This window comes from Oncorhynchus clarkii, chromosome 8, assembly GCF_045791955.1.
Source record: "Oncorhynchus clarkii lewisi isolate Uvic-CL-2024 chromosome 8, UVic_Ocla_1.0, whole genome shotgun sequence".
NCBI lineage: Eukaryota > Metazoa > Chordata > Actinopteri > Salmoniformes > Salmonidae > Oncorhynchus > Oncorhynchus clarkii.
In genome coordinates, this window is record NC_092154.1 from 26,516,639 (window position 1) to 26,536,046 (window position 19,408).

The 19,408-nt window shown below is 46.1% G+C and overlaps 1 protein-coding gene across 2 annotated transcripts in view; it reads right to left on the reverse strand.

Moving 5' to 3' along the window:
• Nucleotides 1-4,176: 4,176 nt before the first annotated feature.
• Nucleotides 4,177-19,408, reverse strand: part of LOC139415184 (protein dispatched homolog 1-like) — a 73,542-nt gene continuing 58,310 nt past the window's right edge. For both annotated transcript variants that reach the window (XM_071163080.1, XM_071163079.1), the window contains 6 exons: nt 10,162-10,191; nt 9,647-9,770; nt 9,348-9,475; nt 8,536-8,633; nt 8,336-8,433; nt 4,177-8,164 (listed from right to left, as the gene is read on the reverse strand). In XM_071163080.1, the coding sequence (XP_071019181.1) occupies nt 4,550-8,164; nt 8,336-8,433; nt 8,536-8,633; nt 9,348-9,475; nt 9,647-9,770; nt 10,162-10,191 (4,093 nt within the window). In that variant the 3' untranslated portion in view covers nt 4,177-4,549. The remainder of the gene's footprint in view (nt 8,165-8,335; nt 8,434-8,535; nt 8,634-9,347; nt 9,476-9,646; nt 9,771-10,161; nt 10,192-19,408) is intronic.

A 19,408-nucleotide genomic window follows, 5' to 3' on the forward strand; every position in this document is an offset into this window, starting at 1 on the left:
GGTGACAATGTTTCCTAGCCTCAGAGCAGTGGGCAGCTGGAGAGGAGGTGCTCTTATTCTCCATGGACTTTAGTGTCCCAGAACTTTTTTGAGTTAGTACTACAGGATGCAAATTTCTGTTTGAAAAATCTTGCCTTAGCTTTTCTAACTGCCTGTGTATATTTGTTCCTAACTTCCCTGAAAAGTTGCATATCATGGGGGCTATTCGATGCTAATGCAGAACGCCACAGGATGTTTTTGTGCTGGTCAAGGGCAGACAGGTCTGGCGTGAACCAAGGACCATATCTATTCCTAGTTCTAAATGTTTTGAGTGGGGCATGCTTATTTATGATGGTGAGGAAGGCACTTTTAACGAATAGCCAGGCATCATCTACTGACGGGATGAGGTCAATGTCATTCCAGGATACCCCGGCCAGGTCGATTAGAAAGGCCTGCTCGCAGAAGTGTTTCAGGGAGCGTTTGACAGTGATGAGGGGTGGTCGTTTGGTCGCAGACCCATTACGGATGCAGGCAATGAGGCAGTGATTGCTGAGATCTTGATTGAAAACAGCAGAGGTGTATTTGGAGGGCGAATTAGTTAGGATGACATCTATGAGGGTGCCCGTGTTTACTGATTTGGGGTTGTACCTGGTAGGTTCATTGATCATTTGTGTGAGATTGAGGGCATCAAGCTTAGTTTGTAGGATGGCCGGGGTGTTAAGCATGTCCCAGTTTAGGTCACCTAGTAGCACGAGCTCAGAAGATAGATGGGGGGCAATCAGTTCACATATAGTATAGAGGGCACAGCTTGGGGCAGAGGGAGGTCTATAGCAAGCGGCAACAGTGAGACTTTTTTCTAGAAAGGTGAATCTTTAGAAGTAGAAGCTCAAATTGTTTGGGTACAGACTTGGCCTGCAGAGTTCTGTATTACTTTCTATCTTTGCAGTAGATTGCAACACCGCCCCCTTTGGCAGTTCTATCTTGGCGGAAAACGTTATAGTTAGCAATGGAGATTTCAGGGTTTTTGGTGGTTTTCCTAAGCCAAGATTCAGACACGGCTAAGACATCTGGGTTGGCAGAGTGTGCTAAAGCAGTGAGTAAAACAAACTTAGGGAGTAGGTTTCTAATGTTAACATGCATGAAACCAAGGCTTTTACTTTTACAGAAGTCAACAAATGACAGCACCTGGGGGGTGGGAGTGGAGCTAGGCACTGCAGGACCTGGATTAACCTCCACATCACCAGAGGAGAAGTAGGATAAGGGTACGGCTAAAGACTATATGAATTGGCCGTCTGTTGCACGTTCAGAACAGAGAGTAAAAGGAGCAGGTTTCTGGGCACGATAGCATAGATTCAAGGCATAGTGTACAGACAAAGGTAAGGTAGGATGTGAGTAAATTGGAGGTAAACCTAGGCATTGAGTAATGAAAAGAGAGATATAGTCTCTAGAGATGTTTAAACCAGGTGATGTCATCGCATATGTAGGAGGTGGAACAACATGGTTGGTTAAGGCATATTGAGCAGGGCTAGAGGCTCTACAGTGAAATAAGACAGTAATCACTAACCAAGACAGTAATGGACAAGGCATATTGATATTAGAGAGAGGCATGCGTAGCCAAGTGAACATATGGGTCCAGTGAGTGGTTGGGCTGGCTGGGGACATGGCGATTCAGACAGTTAGCAAGCTAACAGTTAGTAGGCCGGAGCTAAACAAGCTAGCAGTTAGCAGACCGGGTTAGCAAGCAAGCAGTTAGCAAGGGCTAGCAGTTAGCAGACCGGGCAGGCAAGCTAGCAGTTAGCAGACCAGAGCCCGGCCGTTTAGCAGTTAGCAGACCGGGTTAGCAAGCAAGCAGATAGCAGGGGCTAGAAAGTTAGCCTTTGGGGGGGGGACGTCGTGATGGGGGTAAGTCTGTTTTTGCCTCTTCGTGCGGTGACGTCAATAGACCAGTCGTGGAATTAGTAGGGTTCCAAGTAGCTCTAGGTAACTAGCAGGCCGATGTTGTAGCCCAGGAGTATGCTTCGGTGGTAGCACAGGAGCCCTGGCCGGGCTAGCTTCAAGCTAAATTGGTGCTTGCTCTGGGATGGAAACGCTAGCCAGGAGTAGTTATCCGGGATTGCGGTTAGCTAGTTGTGAATAACAGATGAAAATGTTCAGTTTGCGGTAGGAATCCGGGGATAAAAATAACAGGTCCGTTATGCTCTGGTTAGAGTCACGTTGTTCGAACTGGCGAGAGCTTTCCGAGCTGAAGGTTAGCTGATGACCGCTGGCAATGGTTTGCTGACTGATATCTGGTAGTTAGCTGGCTAGCTTCAGTTGAGGGATTCCAGATCCGAAGTAAATATAAATACTTTAGGAGAAAAAAGCAGATCCACGCCACATTGGGTGAGGCGGGTTGCAGGAGAGTATTTAGATGACGAGGTTTAGCAAAATATTTTAAAGGATATGCGACACGATATATACAAGGGACACGACAGGACAAGGACGTCTGACTGCTACGCCATCTTGGATCATTTTAATGTGCTGTGCACGATGAAATACCAAGTTAAAGGAACTCAACTCATGGCACTATGGGTTACCACTCATCATTCTCTGCCTAATTGACAGTACACTCACTAGAGGCTAGTTCTTTATGATCGAGTAGATTGAAGACCTTCTTCCTTAGATATGAGGAGCAGTCTCCCCGAGTACAATTTTCTCAGGTAAAGATCAGATTGGCAGAATGCTTCCGTTAACCATCTGAGATAAGTCTGTCAATTTGTGCCATGTGTCTTTCTTGTAGTTCTCCCTGTAGTGAGAGTTCACACAAAAGAAAGATGTGGATAGCCATCTTCCCCAGTCAAAGGTGCATATCGTTTTTTTTCTGTGGAATTCCTCAGGTCAGGACTGCAGAAACATTGGGGCTCGGTAAACAAGGGCAAGTTTACACAGGAGACATGTCATTTTGGAAAGTTTCCAGCCAGTGAGGTTCAAACAGTTGCGCCTATGAGTGACAGAGGTCCCATCTGCACCCCTCAGAGATTGTCAGGGCTGAACAGGGATGGGGATTTGTACTGACTGGAACTAGATATGTGATTGACAGCTAAGAAATGTCTGGGCAAGGGTCAGACAGGAACTATGCACATTAAAGTGTGAGATAGAAAAGGAATGGAACAATTAGAAAGAGGACTTTGCAGCTGCTTGTGGAATTTCTACTCACTCACACCATATAGTTTCATTGTACCCCTGATCAATGTTAAAACTGATCTGTGGATTTGAGTGGGTGATGGTGTCGGAGACTAAGGGAGATGGGCTACAGTACCACCTTGGCCTCTCTCTCACAGATAATTACAGGCGTCTGGTAGCCTAGTTCAGAGCTGCATATCTGACATTAATTCACGACTGAAAGTATAATTATAACTCTGTCTGTTGTGCTGAGTCATACTGCCTGCAGAGCCTGGCGGTCTAATGTATATGTTTGCTTTGCAGCAGAAGGTTTGGCCAAGATCTTGGACCACCAGGGAAACCTCTTAGGTGGGATGGATGGCAGGAGCCAGAACAGCAAATAAAACACAGGACTTTGAATGAATGGAATTGGTCAATTTATAGGATACTTTTAACAAAGGGAGTAAACAGAATGTAATCGATATGTTACAAAATGAAACGATAGGACCCAGGAGTTATACTATTCCTGGGTTTTAGATTTTCTCTTTATAATTCATGCCTTTTACATCATTGTTGTCTGTTAGAAAATTGCTCAGTTACATGTGTAGATGGTCAAGAGTGTTGGGTCACTAACCAAAAGGTCACTGGTTCAAATCCCCGAGCCAACTAGGTAAAATAAATGTGCCCGTGAGCAAGGCACTTCACCCTAATTGCCCCCTGTAAGTCGCTCTAGATAAGAGCATCTGCAAAAATGTCTGAGACCTGCTGATGTCCTGCTGTGTATGATTCTGTCCTACTGTGTAGGATTCTGACCTGCTTGGAATGTGATGCAGGCTCTTGGGGAGTGAAGATTAGAAATCAAACGTCTGTGTGGTGTAGGAGAGCAAAGAGCCCAGCACAGCACTGTGGCCTCAGGCCAGACTGAGCCAATCTTCTAAAGACTATAGCAGCAGTGAGACAATGAAACAGGTGTTATTTCAAACCGTGCCCTTTGAACAAACCCTCGATATACTTTTCATTTCATACTGTAGGAGCGGAGTGGAAAGAGACAGACAATCTTGTTAAAATGACTTTATAATCATACAGTACATCTTTCATATTGGACCAAAAGGCATGTGGCAACGTGAAACAGACTACTAAGGCCTGTGGTTCTTATGGAATAAAGTCAATGGTTCACCATTCCTTAAACAGGTTAGAGCTTCATAAAATTTCAGTGTACTCAAAAATAATACAGTACATCTGACCGATCAAACCAATATCTGCACAGTAGAAACAGTAATCACAGAATATATAGGGACATACTTTTACATGAACGACATAAGGCACTTGGTCAGTGAAATATCCCCCAAACACTTTAATTGCACAGGGACACTGCTCATGACAGCTTGATATGACAAGTGTTTACTCTTTAGATATAGTCTCTTTGCTGTCAACATAAACTTTCAGATGCGGGTTTTGAATTTATTGCAAGAGCAGGCACATTGGCATCAGCTTTTGGCGCGTTAAACTCGACAGAATTGCACTTTACTTTTAAAGTCCTGTTAAAACAGTAGAGTTTCTTGGGAGAGGCTGAGGATGCCCTCTCTTTTTTGGGGTTCTGTTTGCACGTTTTGACACTTTCTTCCCATGTGACGGGAGTAGTACTGGTTTCAAGCTTCTTGTTGCCAGGCATCTTATGACAAGCGTCCTTTTGCATCGTAGTGGACACAAAATTATCCACGCTCTGATCCCTTGGAGCGTTTACCGTTTTCTCTTCCGCCCTCTGTGTTTCATGATTGGCTATGCAGCACCCTGTGTGTATGTGAGCTAATGTGCAGCCCAGAGCGGAGGCAGGAGGCCTGTGAGTCTGGGCTGGGGTGGTGGGGCTGCCACTAGGGCCAGAGGATGCTCCAGTCCGGTGTACTTCCTCCAGCCCAGCTGGGTCTGGGGCAGAGTGTTGGTCCCTGGGGAGGCCACCTGTGAGGGGGACAGTGTGAACACAGTAGTTTCTGAGGTGGCAGGTGTGAGGGCCCTGTCTGGGCACCCTGCCCGGGGTGCAGTGGTGGAAATGGGCTGGGGGACAGTGGACATAGTGCATACGGCAACCTATTGGTTTGTAGACTGCGTCCAGAGTGGAAAGGAGGGTCTGGCCTTTGTTGGCATGGCTGCCTGTGAGGGGGAATGGGGACTCCTGGGTGGCTTGAGTACATGGGTGGGGGGTCCACTGCATACCCATAGACTGGTGAGGGGGATCTCCACATGTGCAGGTTGTGTTATGGGAGTACTGGCATCTGGGTGTGGCATCAGTCGCCAGTATGCCCAGTCCATTTTCAGAGCAGGGACCTCTGCCAGACTCTGCCTTGCTCTTAAAGGGGATGTGTGTGCAGGGGGCAGAGTGGGGGGCTATTCCATTATAGAGCTGGGTGCACGTCTCCTGTTCCTCTGCAGGTTTCTCCTCGTTCTTTTGGTTCGAGGCTAACGGTTCCAGCTCGTAATGCTCATGCTCCACCTCTCCTCCTCGACTGTCCAGTTGGTACTTGGTGCCATGCTTGCCCTGGGGCGAGGGGACGTTGGTGGTGCCCTCTTTGAAAGCCTGGCACTGAAACCTCTTGGGCAGGGGGATCTGTCCGCAGGTGCCCTGGGGGCCCAGGCAACGGCACATGCACTGGAAGAAGAATGTGGCAAAGGCCCAACTGATGCACATGATGAGCATCATGAAGGTGCCCAGCTGGGTATAGGCCAGCACCGTGGACGGCATCATCATCGCCCCGGCAACAAAGGTGGTGAGCGCCGCCATGGCGATAGCAGAACCCATCCGGCCAAGGGAGAAGACTACCTTCCCCTCGCGGTCAGGCTCGGGGGCAAGGCGATAGGCGACTCCGTAGTGCACGGCGAAGTCCACCGACAGACCCACTGCCACCGAGATGGTGACCGACTCCAGCACGTTGAGCTCCCAGCCCAGGAGCACCAGCGAGCCCACTGTGACGAAGATGGTCCCCGCGATGGAGAGGATGGCGTAGAGGCTGATGATGATGTTCCAGGTGGTGAGGAGCATGACCACGAAGGCCACCACCACGGACAACGCCATGGCGATGAGCGTGCCGTCTGATAGGCTGTCCTGCAGGTCATAGAACTCCAGGTTGCTGACGAACCAGCCGTATTTCAGCCCGTCTGGGGCATTCTTCAGCTCCTCCTGAATCCAGGTGTCCACCTCGTGGTAGAACTGGTGCATCTTCTCATAGGCCAGTGTGAACAAGTAGGTGCTCTTGAACTCCAGGACGATGGCCCGGATGGTGTCGTTTATGTCGAAGCGAGGACCGGGGGTCTTACTGTCCAGGTGGAAGCTGGTGCTGCGGTCCAGCTCCATGATGGCTCTCTTGATGCATAGCTCAAAGACATCCTGCTTGTAGGGGAAGGTAGACTGGCTGCAGCAGGGGTAGACAGAGGCCTCTTCACAGTCCCGGTTCTCCATCCACTGCTTGAAGGTCTCGATGAAGCAGCTGGTGAAGTCCTGCTCCTCCGACTGGAACACGAAGCTCTGGTTCCTCAGCTTCTGGCAGAAGTTGAGAATCCACAGCTGGGAGGCCGGGCTGGCGATGTTGAAAGTGTTGTCCAGCATCAGCTTGCCTTTGTTCTTGGGGTTGAGGGGGTCCCCGTTGTCCACGGGGGTGACCCCCCAGATGATGGTGATGGGCATGTGCAGGTCCTCCCCATGGTGGACCCTCTCGAACATGAACAGTTTCTTGTACTCAGCGTCGTAACGCTCAAACGGGTGGGAGGATCGGAACACTTTGAACTCAGACAGCTCCAGAGAGGGTAGCTTCATCTTGGGGTTGACACACACCACGTACGCCCCTCCCACTGTGAAGGCCAGGAAACAGAAAAGCCAGAGGTAACGCAGTTTGATCACGATGCACGGCAGCACCTTCTCAAAGAAGATCCTGGAAGCCTCAGAGATGGTGAACAGGCACTTGTTTGCTTTCTGGCACAGATTGGCCCAGAGGGTGCGGGTGCAAAGCCCTGTCTGCTGGTGGGGAGGTTTAGAGCAGGTGAAGATGTTGGGCAGGTAACGCTCATGGAGCACCACCACGGCTGGCAGCCAGGTCACCATCAGTATGTAGTTAACCAAGATGGCCGTTCCGGCGTAGACGCCGAAACAGCGGATGGCGGTGATGTTGCTAACGTAGTTGGCATAAAAGGCGGCGGCCGTGGTAAAGCTGGTGACGAACATGGAAAGGGCGGCGTGCTGCAGAGTGATGCTCACTGTCTCCGACAGCTCAGCGTTGGGCTTGTCGAACTTGGTGTAGTTCCACACGTCACAGAGGACAAAGGCATCGTCTGCCCCGATGCCCACCAGGATGATGAGGGCCGTGAGGTTCATGAAGGGGAAGAACTCAAAGTCGAACACCATGCGGTACAGGAAGTAGGACACGATTAGGGAGCTGATGATGGCAATCATGGTCATCAGGGTGATGAACACAGAGCGGGTGTACACACACATCACAACCAGCACAATTACTATGGCTATGGCTGGATACACGGTATCCGTCAGTAGGTAGTCCTGGAACAGATTGTGTTTGATACCGAACTCTATCCCCGTGATGGTGGTGACGCCGTCCGAGGAGTTCCAGTTCTCAAAGTTGTCCAGGTAAATGTTCATCATGGTCTCCCCTTTCTCTGTCGGGGAAAACAACATGCTGTGTTTAAGGGTGGGGATAAGGTAGTCTGTGTTCTTTGGGCTCAGGAAGTCTTTGTCCACCAGGAAATGGAGGATCTGGTAGATGGCGTTGTACTTGGTGCACTTGCGGGGGACGTTGGTGCACTTAGACTGGTCCTTCCGGCGAGTGGTCATGTCCCAGCAGTCGGGACCCAGGGTTCCGTTGTGGTAGTACTTGGCACAGGAGCGCAGGATCTTGAGGGTGTGTGACACGTCGCGCTCTGTGATCTTCTGGCAGGAGGACTTGTTGGTGAGGATGGCAACGTAGTTTCCCAGGGTCCAGCTGGGGCAGCAGGAGGCGTCAGTGGTGCGCTGGCACAGGCTCCAGTACTGAGGGTGGGAGCGCACCTGGGGACAACACAACAGGAGATAAGAACAGAGTATGACTAGAATAGGACAGAACTATTGACCCAAGGAGATCAGACTCCAGCCATAACATGACTAATATGATGGGGATTATTGCACCATTTGAAATGAGAAAATGCTGAGGCACATCTTCAACAGTGATGTTCCACTTACCCGTGTATTGTCCAAATTGCACATAGATTTAATTGCTTGTATGTTCCACAGGTTCTTCCCCTCTGCAGATGTGAATACTAATCTAGAGTATCTGTCACCTACACATACAGTAAAGAGCATCTGGTTAGCATTTCATCACAGTCGAGCATTGTCAGTCAAACCCTTAATAGACAAACAGAAGAAGCGTGAAGAGTTTGTACCTGGGACATCACAGAAGAAACTGTCTTTACTGAAGTCCCAGTCAGCTTGTCTTTTATCTCTGTCAAAGTGATCTTCAGCCCACCTGTCCTCTTGGTGACTGGAATAAAAAGTTGAAGTGTGATTACACTGTTGACATTTCATACATTTGTATAAAAGGTTCCTTTAATTCTGAAGATCTACATGAAAGAATGAGATGTAATCCACTTAAAGCATACATACTAATTTTTCACTTGGTAACAAAATGAAAAAGACAGTTAAAAATAGCGTCATTCTTAAACAAATGAAGGAAATGGTTTTAGCCCAACCCATTAGTGATGACAAAGCCAGTGATAGTGATCACTCTACTGATGTATGACACAATCATATTGTTATCATTATTTTAAATATCATAATAATAGCCAGGTCATAGAGGGATTTTCAGGGAGTGACATCCTCTGACCGAGACAGACAGGATGGCCCTTTAATCAGGAGTTTGTCAGAGCAGACTGAGGGGCTGAGGCAGAGAGTCCTGCTGACAGGTCTGGCCCTGGAGGCCCCCCAAGTCCACGCGCAAACACACACCTGCCCTTGAATATTCACCGGGCCCCCAGTGATCGGGATAAGTAATGGAAGATGGGCCTGGGATAGAACAACCTCCCCACCGATCCTTTTGCAGGATGGGATTGAGATTTAGTGTGTCTGCTTGTCTGTCTCTCGGCAGCATTCATCACTCCACTCCTGGCCTGAGGCCTAAACCTGATCTAGCCTGCTTCACTAAAGGGTTAGGAGGAAGACATCAAATGGACAGGATCTGCGTGGTTATACTTGTTACCTTTTCGCCTGCTCATCCGCATACTTGAATGGGTAGTTAGCCAGGGTTGCTTTGTACCCTGTGTTTTTCACCATGTTGTTCCACGTGACTAGTCGCTGGCCTATGGCTGTGCCTCGTGGCTCAAATCCCTGAAGAAATAGAGGACATCTTTTTAGTTTACCAGGAAATTCACCTTTGACATCCACTCAATATAATGATTTTAGTGTGTGCGAAACAATATGTTGTCCATCTTGGTCAAATAAGGACCAAGATTTTCTATGGAGAAAGTGGTGTGCTTTCCGTCGGCTCGGCCTACTCACCAGTAAAGGGTCTGAGAAGTCTGGCAGGTCTGGCACCAGGATACCCACCAGGGCACACACCACGATGAGGACTGTACACACCCCCAGGACCACCACTGGCCAATCAGCAATCAGCTCTGCATAGCTGAAGATGAAGGACAGGTATTGATTAAACACAAGGCTGATGGCTTTATAACTATATAAATATTATATGTACTGATAAGCACGCAGAAAAGAGAAGGGCACACGGATACACCAGTAGAACATCAAAAAGAGTAGAAGGTGCTCATTAAAATGCCATTATTGAATATTTTGTAGTTATTCAAGTATATTCAGTGTTCTGACATGAGAAACTACTTAAAGGCATCTTTTGTAAAGGAGCATGGGTGACTGTTAGCAGGTTCCAGGTACAGAGAGCCCTTTTCACTACACAGGAATGACAGCTCGGCTGGGTTTTGATGGACTCAAGGAGAGAGAAAAGCTTTCTTAATAAAAAAAAAATATATATATATATATTTATTTTTGGGAGGTCTTACCTTTTGGGGAACCGAAAAGGCCTTGCAGGGCTGCAAAACAAAGGGAGGTAAATCAGGTTTACATTTAGGAGTCAAAGCAACAGCCAATCAAAACCAGATTTGCCTCGGCATCCGTGCAGGGGGAACATGTTTTTGAGCAGCAATGCAGCACACACCTTGTGGGGAACAACTCGCAGTATTCAAACTAACATAACCAAAAAGAGGCCCCATTCGAGTGTAACTTTTCATTTTAAATATACCAATCAATTGTTCTTTAGGTAATATATATAAAAATAAAAAAAACATGCACAGATGTGCACGTGAATGAAGAATCTATTACGCTAACTGTTTTAGGCAACACAAATCACTTTCTTTGGGTCAGCTTTGTGTTTCTAATCTACAAAAACCCCACACACTGCTGCAGTGCATGAAGAATCTGTAAAGCTTAGCTAAAAGATTTAGAGGACTAGAGTCCCATTAGTGGTGATGTCTCCTGTGCCATAAACACAGACAGAGAGGATCTGCACTGGGCTTCCCCGTTGCCATATGAAGCTTTCAGCTGCTCTGGATTTGTCTGGACTAACCATCAGCACCTTCCCAGAGCAGTGGGAAGCCTCCGGGCTGCCGAGTGCAAGCATGAGTCAGAGGGAATCAGATACTGTCACCGGATCACACAGGCCCGGTACAGATAAGAGCAAGGCCAGAAGGGTGAGGGCAGGGGGAGAGTAGAAGTGGAAGGGGTGGGTTGGAGATGTCTTCACATGCAATATGCACAATGCTCATGACAGCAAATGACAGAGAGAGGAGATGGGGAGAGACTCACGTGATCACAGCTGTGACAGAGAAATCTGTGGAAATGGACACTGTCCTAACTTTATGTCCAAGGAAGGACATCATGATTTCTACTGCAGCCTTGATGTTTATCCACATTCTATTCACTGCAACCTGCATGAGTATTGCACTACCAGTCACAATTTGGCACAGACCTCACAGCCCACATCAGGGACTAGGTAAGATTACACACAAGAAACGAAAACAAGGAAATCAGTATCCCAAACAGGAAGTGGACTCAGACGATCCTCTGCCTCAGCCAATCACAGCGCACGCACACAGGATATTTCAGCGTGATTGGAGCAATATGGCCAAGAGATGATGTATTTTTCCTCCTTCCCTTTAAAAGGGAATCCATGGAATGCTATAATTAGTGGTTGCCATGGCACGGCGAGGCAGAGATGGACAATAGCTATTGGCGGGAATTTTTCACCACTAACAACTTCTGGGGAGGCAGTAAATCCCCTTTAAAGTTAGCTGGACATGTTAATACGACAACCAGATGTTGTATGGAACTGGCTTAGAACAATTAGCATATTCTAGACAAGGTAAGTCCCATTAACACTACCACATAGAAATGGAGTGAGACTCCTTGCTATACTTTTGCATTCAAGAAAAATAGCCAGTGATTCACCTTTTAAAATGTGACAGCCTGATCCTAACCAACAATGCCTAATGAAAAACAGATCCCCCTTAAGTTAGCATTGTTTGCCATGGAAAAGTCGAACTTAATTTATTGCTTTTCTGTGCTGTCCATTAGTTTCCATGTAGGGGCCTTGAACGGCGGAATTCGGGACAGAGATATTATGGTCCAGAATGAAGTAGAGTTATTGGAAATAGTTGGACTGGATTCATAAAACATCTTTAGTTGAGGAGCCATCAAAAAGAGCACTGCTGCCTATTTATCTGCGAGATCTGTTTTGGATCATGATTGCATTTCAGACAAATAAGATGTATTAAACAGAGGACTATACTGTGGATTCACGACAGATATCCTCAGATACTATGGCTTCCACATGAAACAAACTTTCAAATGTTTTTTTTCCCCCCTCTTTCAAAAAAGTATAGGCCAAGATTAGGAATTGAAGTTGGCATTCAAAAGACAAGCTTTGTGTTTCAATTCTCTTGTTATCCAATCTGTCAATGAGAGCAGCAATGTGAAGAAACGCAGACTAAAAATGTTTTTAAGGAGGCGGCAGTGGGGTGGGGAGGAGAAATCCGTTGACTGATGATCGCAGTCTCTAAATCCAGCAGGATGACAAACCACGAGTCTGGTTTTTCCCAGTCCCTGTTCACACAAACTCCCCACATTTCTTCCACAAACTTACAACAGTTACCCTTCCTAAATGTTATTCTATTTATCAGAAAGGGGAATGTTTATGGATCACTGGGTTAATAAATAAAGCAACTTTGGAGCAGTGGCTGGGTTAGGCTGAGGCGGCCATGTTGACGTGTGGTGGAGTGAAGGGAGGCGAGAGGGGTCAGGGGTCACAGAGCTGAGGGGGGAAAACTGCTAACAGACACGGCAGATATTTCTGGAAATCGGGGGCTGCATGAAGCTCTCAAGTTAGGGCAAGAGCAATTACTGTCAACTCTCAATTATTCGCTCCTGTGATTAAAACTCGCTGGAACACTGCACACAATTAGAGGCTCATTCAAGCGATGGAATTGTAAGATTGGCTTGAGGGTGGAATCCAAATATCAGCATGATGCATTAGGCATTACATATTGTAGCGAAATGTTGAGTAAAAAAATATATATATATATATCTCATCAGGGAGTAGCCACAAGCATGCACTTAAAGGGATAGGGAGAAACAAATGCAAAGTCCCCCCTCCATCCATTAAATAACTTGACCGGTTAAAACAAAAACATCTTAAAAACAGTGAAAATCTCCAGCCATAGTGACAGTTGTACAAATAAGGGAGTCAGATGAACTCGTGGATACCATTTTTATATCTCTGCGTGCAGTTTGAAGGTAGTTGTTTACTAGCACAATTGCAACCTAGCATAAGCGCAGTGACTGGAAGTCTATAGTATCTCATTGCACTAACGCTAGTTAGCATTGGCTCGCGAAACTCCCACCAACTTCCTTCATACTGGGCGCAGACATAAAAATGGTATCTATGAGTTCACCTGACTCTGGGAAAGTAGATAAAGGGCCTCATTGCCAAAATCCAGAAGCATCCCTTTCAGTCAGGGCTCATCAGCTTCCCCTGTATACCTTAAATAGATTATAGGTACATACAAGCTTGTAAGAAATAATACTGTAACATTGTACTTTCAAGTTAGTTACACAACTCAGGTCTCTGATAAGGTTTATTTGGAGATAAGGCCTCTGGATGCAAGCGTGTATGAGAAAATATGAGTTTGAATCAGAGATTATTGCTGTATAATAAGTCTAAGCGCAGTGTGTATGTGTGAGTGCAGAAGGGACACGGACAGCTACATCCGCCAGTGAACTGGGTCTGGAGGCCACACCTGCCATCTCCACATTCTTGGGATTGAAATATGGGCGTGTGCAAATTCCAGGCAAACAGGCCGGATTTCAACACTGTAGCCAATAGTTACAAGCTGTCCAAGAGATGTCTTTATTATCCTGTGACCTCGCTCCCTTTATAGCAACCAGCTTAACCCCCTGAGTCCAGGGGCTTCAGAACCACAATCCAAGGAATGTGAGGGTATTGCACATGCCATCACCAACCCTGCACTGCGCTAACCAGCAGACATCTTTGTCAACTAGTCCAAGAAGGGCGAATTACGCAATACACGAGTCACTATGCCAATAATGACGTGTCGTGAATTATTTAACGTATGGTGTTCAGATGTTTGCTAAATAGGCTAGGTCCATGATGAACATTTTAACCATACTAGGGTTGGGCGATGTCAACCTTTTTCCTATCGTGATTATGTATGTACCCATATGATGCCATTTCACCCCCTATTGGCCAACCAAAATTGTATTTAAAACAAAATAACGACAGTTGGGCTATAATGCAAAATCGAACGCAACTAGTTGAATCATGACGAAAGTTAATGTTGTTGAAAGCCTGGGCAGAGTCTAAGTGCAGGCAACTCTTTTCTAATATCCCTTTCTGGAGGAGGAGCTGCAGCATGGAGCAGGTTTGTTTGTGTGTGTGTGTGTGTGTGTGTGTGTAGTTGAAGTCGGAAGTTTACATACACCTTAGCCAAATATATTTAAACTCAGTTCCTGACATTTAATCCTAGTAAAAATTCCCTGTCTTAGGTCAGTTAGGATCACCACTATTTTAAGAATGTGAAATGTTAGAATAATAGTAAAGAGTGATTTATTTCAGCTTTGATTTCTTTCATCACATTCCCAGTGGGTCAGAAGTTTACATGCTACCAAATACTAATTGAGTGTATTGCCTTTAAATTGTTTAACTTGGGTCAAACGTTTCGGGTATCCTTCCACAAGCTTTTCACAATAAGTGGGGTTAATTTTGGCCCATTCGTCCTGACAGAGCTGGTGTAACTGAGTCAGGTTTGTAGGCCTCCTTGCTCACACGCTTTTTCAGTTCTGCCCACAAATTTTCTATGGGATTAAGGTCAGGGCTTTGTGGTGGTCACTCCAATACCTTGACTTTGTTATCCTTAAGCCATTTTGTCACAACTTTGGAAGTATGCTTGGGGTCATTGTCCATTTGGAAGACCCATTTGCAACCAAGCTTTAACTTCCTGACTGATGTCTTGAGATGTTGCTTCAATATATCCACATACTTTTCCTCCCTCATGATGCCATCTATTTTGTGAAGTGCACCAGTCCCTCCTGCAGCAAAGCACCCCCACAACATGATGCTGCCACCCCCGTGCTTCATGATTGGGATGGTGTTCTTTGGCTTGCAAGCATCCCCCTTTTCCCTCCAAACATAACGATGGTATTATGGTCATTAACAGTTCTATTTTTGTTTCATCAGATCAGAGGACATCTCTCCAAAAAGTACGATCTTTGTCCCCATGTGAAGTTGCAAACCGTAATCTGGCTTTTTTATGGTGGAGCAGTGGCTTCTTCCTTGTTGAGTGGTCTTTCAGGTTATGTTGATATAGGACTCATTTTACTGTGGATATAGATACTTTTGTACCCGTTTCCTCCAGCATCTTCACAAGGTCCTTCGCTGTTGTTCTGGGATTGATTTGCACTTTTCACACCGAAGTACGTTCATCTCTAGGAGACAGAACGTGTCTCCTTCCTGAGCGGTATGACGGCTGCGTGGTCCCATGGTGTTTATACTTGCGTACTATTGTTTGTACAGATGAACGTGTTACCTTCAGGAGTTTGGAAAATGCTCCCAAGGATGAACCAGACTTGTGGAGGTCTACAATTTTCTTTCTGAGGTCATGGCTGATTTCTTTTGATTTTTCCCATGACGTCAAGCAAAGAGGCACTGAGTTTGAAGGTAGGCCTTGAAATACATCAACAGGTACACCTCCAATTGACTCTAAAGCCATGACATCATTTTCTGGAATTTTAAAAGCTGTTTAAAAGGCACAGTCAACTTAGTGTATGTAAACTTCTGACCCACTGGAATTGTGATATAATTGTGAATTATAAGTGACATAATCTGACTGTAAACAATTGTTGGAAAAATGACGTGTGTCATGCAACAAGTAGATGTCCTAACCGACTTGCCAAAACTATAGTTTATTAACAAGAAATTTGTGGAGTGGTTGAAAACGAGTTGTTTTCATGACTCCAACCTAAGTGTATGTAAACTTCCGACTTCAACTGTATATGTGTGGTGAGCTGTGATGACGCAATAACTGTCTGATGAGGAACTGTCTTCAGAACGGGATAATAATTGCTTTATTTTACCTAATAAAATAGGGGGGAAAGCATTTGTTTCATCCATCATAAACCGGTGATTGAGAATAGCCTTGGCTTAGGCTACAGACTTTCATTCTGGTTATTTTTGAAAGCCACAACTTTAGGACCTTTTGTCGCCTAGAATATATAAGCCATTTTTCATAACTTTAACTCGTCTTAAGGCTTTTATGATAGGCCAGTAAGAGGAATGAGGATGGGTTAATGGCCATTTGGTTTGCAACCTCGATTGGAGGTCTGCATAACTTATTTAGCTTAAAGTTGTCATTTTTATTATTTGTTTTCTCATTATTAGTCCCTTTTTTAAAACATCTAAAACACAAGATAGTTAAGGTGTACATTACATTAACAAAAAATATGAATGGGTGTAAGCTATAGACTAAAGCCCATGCATCCGACAGACAATATTCTCTGACATTTCGCGCTGCTTTGGTGGAATTCTCCGCTCTGTCTGGACTACATTCCTCTCTTGCGTTCTGTATCAAATATTTATTGAAATAAGTTATAGCAAATAGGAACAGGCAAATTACTAGGAATGTCACTTGTGTGCTGCCCTGCTGCAAGAGGCTAAACCATCGTCTGTCACATCACAATGTCGTCACCATTGACAATAGCTGTCAATCATCATCGATAGACGATGCCACCTTAATATCGCCCAACCCCAATTCCTACATAATACCGCCAATACTAATGAATAATCACACATCTCATATCATAAACATGACTATGGATGTCATGTCAGTCTTGACACAGATTCGACGGGAGGCAGTACTAGACGAGTGTGTTATATGTTGGCCTATTCCTATGGCAGAACAACAGGTCTAAGTTACTGTTGCTGAACACATTCAGAACAAGAGGCTCCACAAGACCTCCCAGCAGCGGAACCAATCGCTTTCAGCTGCCAGCCCCAACCCATTACGTCCAACATCCGCCGTCAGACCTGGAGGACTGGGCTTCTGAAATATGGGAGACTGTGTTCCCATTTGCTGCTTGCATGACCGGGACTCCTCTACTGCACAAAGTCAAGGAGCGGAACCAACGGCAAGCAGCTGTGCTGACCAGTCATCTGCTCTCCCAGTGTCTTTATGAAGACGTCCAACAACTTAAGTCCTGGAAGCTGCCTGGTAAGGAGATCTGGACGTTTTAGCATGCTTGACATGAGCTGCCCGCCCTTAGTTGACACACTGTTACTGCTTTAGCCAACTCTATTGCAGTTGTCATGCTGGCTAAACAGTTCAATAGAATGGTAACCAGGCTAGAGTTGCCCTGCCTGTTGTGGTGGCCATTTTGAGACTAAACCTCCCACACATCATTTGGCCCAATGTCAAGGTACGCCCTCCATTAAGACTTATGTGATAAGGTGCATACATGTCTAGACAGAAAGGTAAACTCATTTTAAAAAAGCCCAAGCACCACATATTCCTCTGTTTACCTACAATATCCAGTTTCAAGCACAGCGGTGCCTCTAGCTCCTGCCTGGGTCTCTTTGATCCAGCATGCTACTGTTTGTTGCCCTGGGACTGATCTCAGAGATAATCAGATGATTTTTTTGCGTAAAGAGATCAATTTTTCACCCTTTTCATCTCCTTCTCCCCAGACATCCTCTTCACACTACTCTGTACATGTTCTCTGCTCTCTCCGGGCCATCTAAGGCCACAGTGTCTGAAGGCTCTCCAGCTCTAACCGCAGCTCTTGACAAAGAGGGTTTGGCAAGACGGCGCTGTGACATCTTAGAGGTGTCTGGTGAGCTGCAGACCACGGCCAAGGGCTGTTGGGACTGTGAGGCTGAGCGTCAGTGATGGAGTCCGACCTGTCCTCTCTGGGCTGAGAGAGTGAGTGTGAGGAGGGGGCCGGCCGAACTGGAACATTCCAACCGTTAGCTAAGTTCACCAAGTGCACAGAAGCAGGAGAAGAAAAAAAAGAGACAAAGCAAAGTGATTCATAGGAACCCTCACGTCTACAGTACATCAGAGTGACGTCAAGACACCGAGCTGCATGCATTTTCATATAAATGTGTGAATATTCATTAAATCCAGGATGAAAAATACAACAGTGTATGCTCAAAACAGGTTTTGAACTACTATAAGAACAAATGAGAGGGGCGTAGCACTGATTGTAGCACTGGAGCGAAGTGTACCTACTGGACCCATTTTGACAAAGGTCCATTATAAACAAAATAAACCATGCAATTCTGTACATACGAGTGAGCGATTATTCCTTGACCTTATATACACCACTTGGACAGGTTGTTATAAGGGCATCCACAAGGGCTCATGTTACATGCTAGTAACTATTTATATAGCATTACACAAATGTTATCAAATCTTCCATTATGCTCATTTCCCCAGGGAGCCGAGTCAGCCGTGGGAGAACCTGTAGTGCAGGCCTAGAGCCTCAGAGTGTGGAGATAATACCAGCCAGCCAGCCACAGTCAGCCTTTTATCCACATGAAGCCTCAACAACTGTTCCCTCCACCAGAAGAAGAAAAAAGAGAGCAACCTAATTTGAAGTTATGACAGAGTGCTGTTCAGATCCAGCTTTGATCCTGGTTTATAGGATAGTATGGCTCTTTGATCTTGGGTGGGTACCTTTATGGGCTTTGCTTTGCCTCATGCTCAGGGGCCATACAGTATAAAGCGGGGTCTGGAGCAGAGCCACTGGGAGCTCACCCCTCTTATTATCCACCCGCGCAGGTACGGGGGTCAGCTGCCTCACCCCCTGATTCACTCTCACCCCCCAACTCCCTCACCCGTGGACGAGAGCAGCCGGAGTAGGGGAAGGTTCACACATGGGACACACTACTAGCGTTTGTCCTTGGTGAACTTCTTCCCATCACTCATCCTTCAGGGAGGAATAAGGAAAAACACCACACTAAAGGCCACAGCTACCCCGCTCTATCCCCCCTCTTACATTATAATACTGACATTTGAAAAAGGGCGTGAACTTACCCTCTGGTCTTTAGAACTTCCTGAAATGTTCATGACTTAACAACATGTAACTTGGATCATTAAGTTGGGTTTCTTCAGGTGAAAACGTCTAACATCAACAAACGCGGCTTACAAGCTTTTAAGAGACCCAGATTGCCACCTTCAACAGCAAATGAACTGCTGAAGTAACTGGCCCAGAGGGTCCAATTGCTCAAGTTTTACAACAGGCAGAAGTGTCTCGGAGTGTCAAAGTAGGTGATAAATTGTCCCTGAGGGGGAAGAAAAAAGCTTTTTGGCCCAATTCTGTTGGTCCTGTGTAAAGGTATGCATGGGGTAAAAACATTATCTACAACATCGCAACCCTGAGCCCTGGGGGCAGAAACAGAGTAGTGTTGACCTGTTTCTCAGTGGAACTTCTCCCTGTACTCATGTAGCAGGCTAAATCATTCTCACACACACACACACACACACACACACACACACCTTGATCAGGAATGGGCTGGAGTGCGTGCCGTGGTGTACTAGGCTACTGCCTGTGCTTAACTCACTCCACATAGATGCAGACCTGTTCTAAGAAGCCAACAGAACGCTCTGGAAACTAACTGGGTAGTTCTGTGGAATTACAGGGTGGAGATAAAATAGAACCAGGCCGCTCCCTCCCTCCATC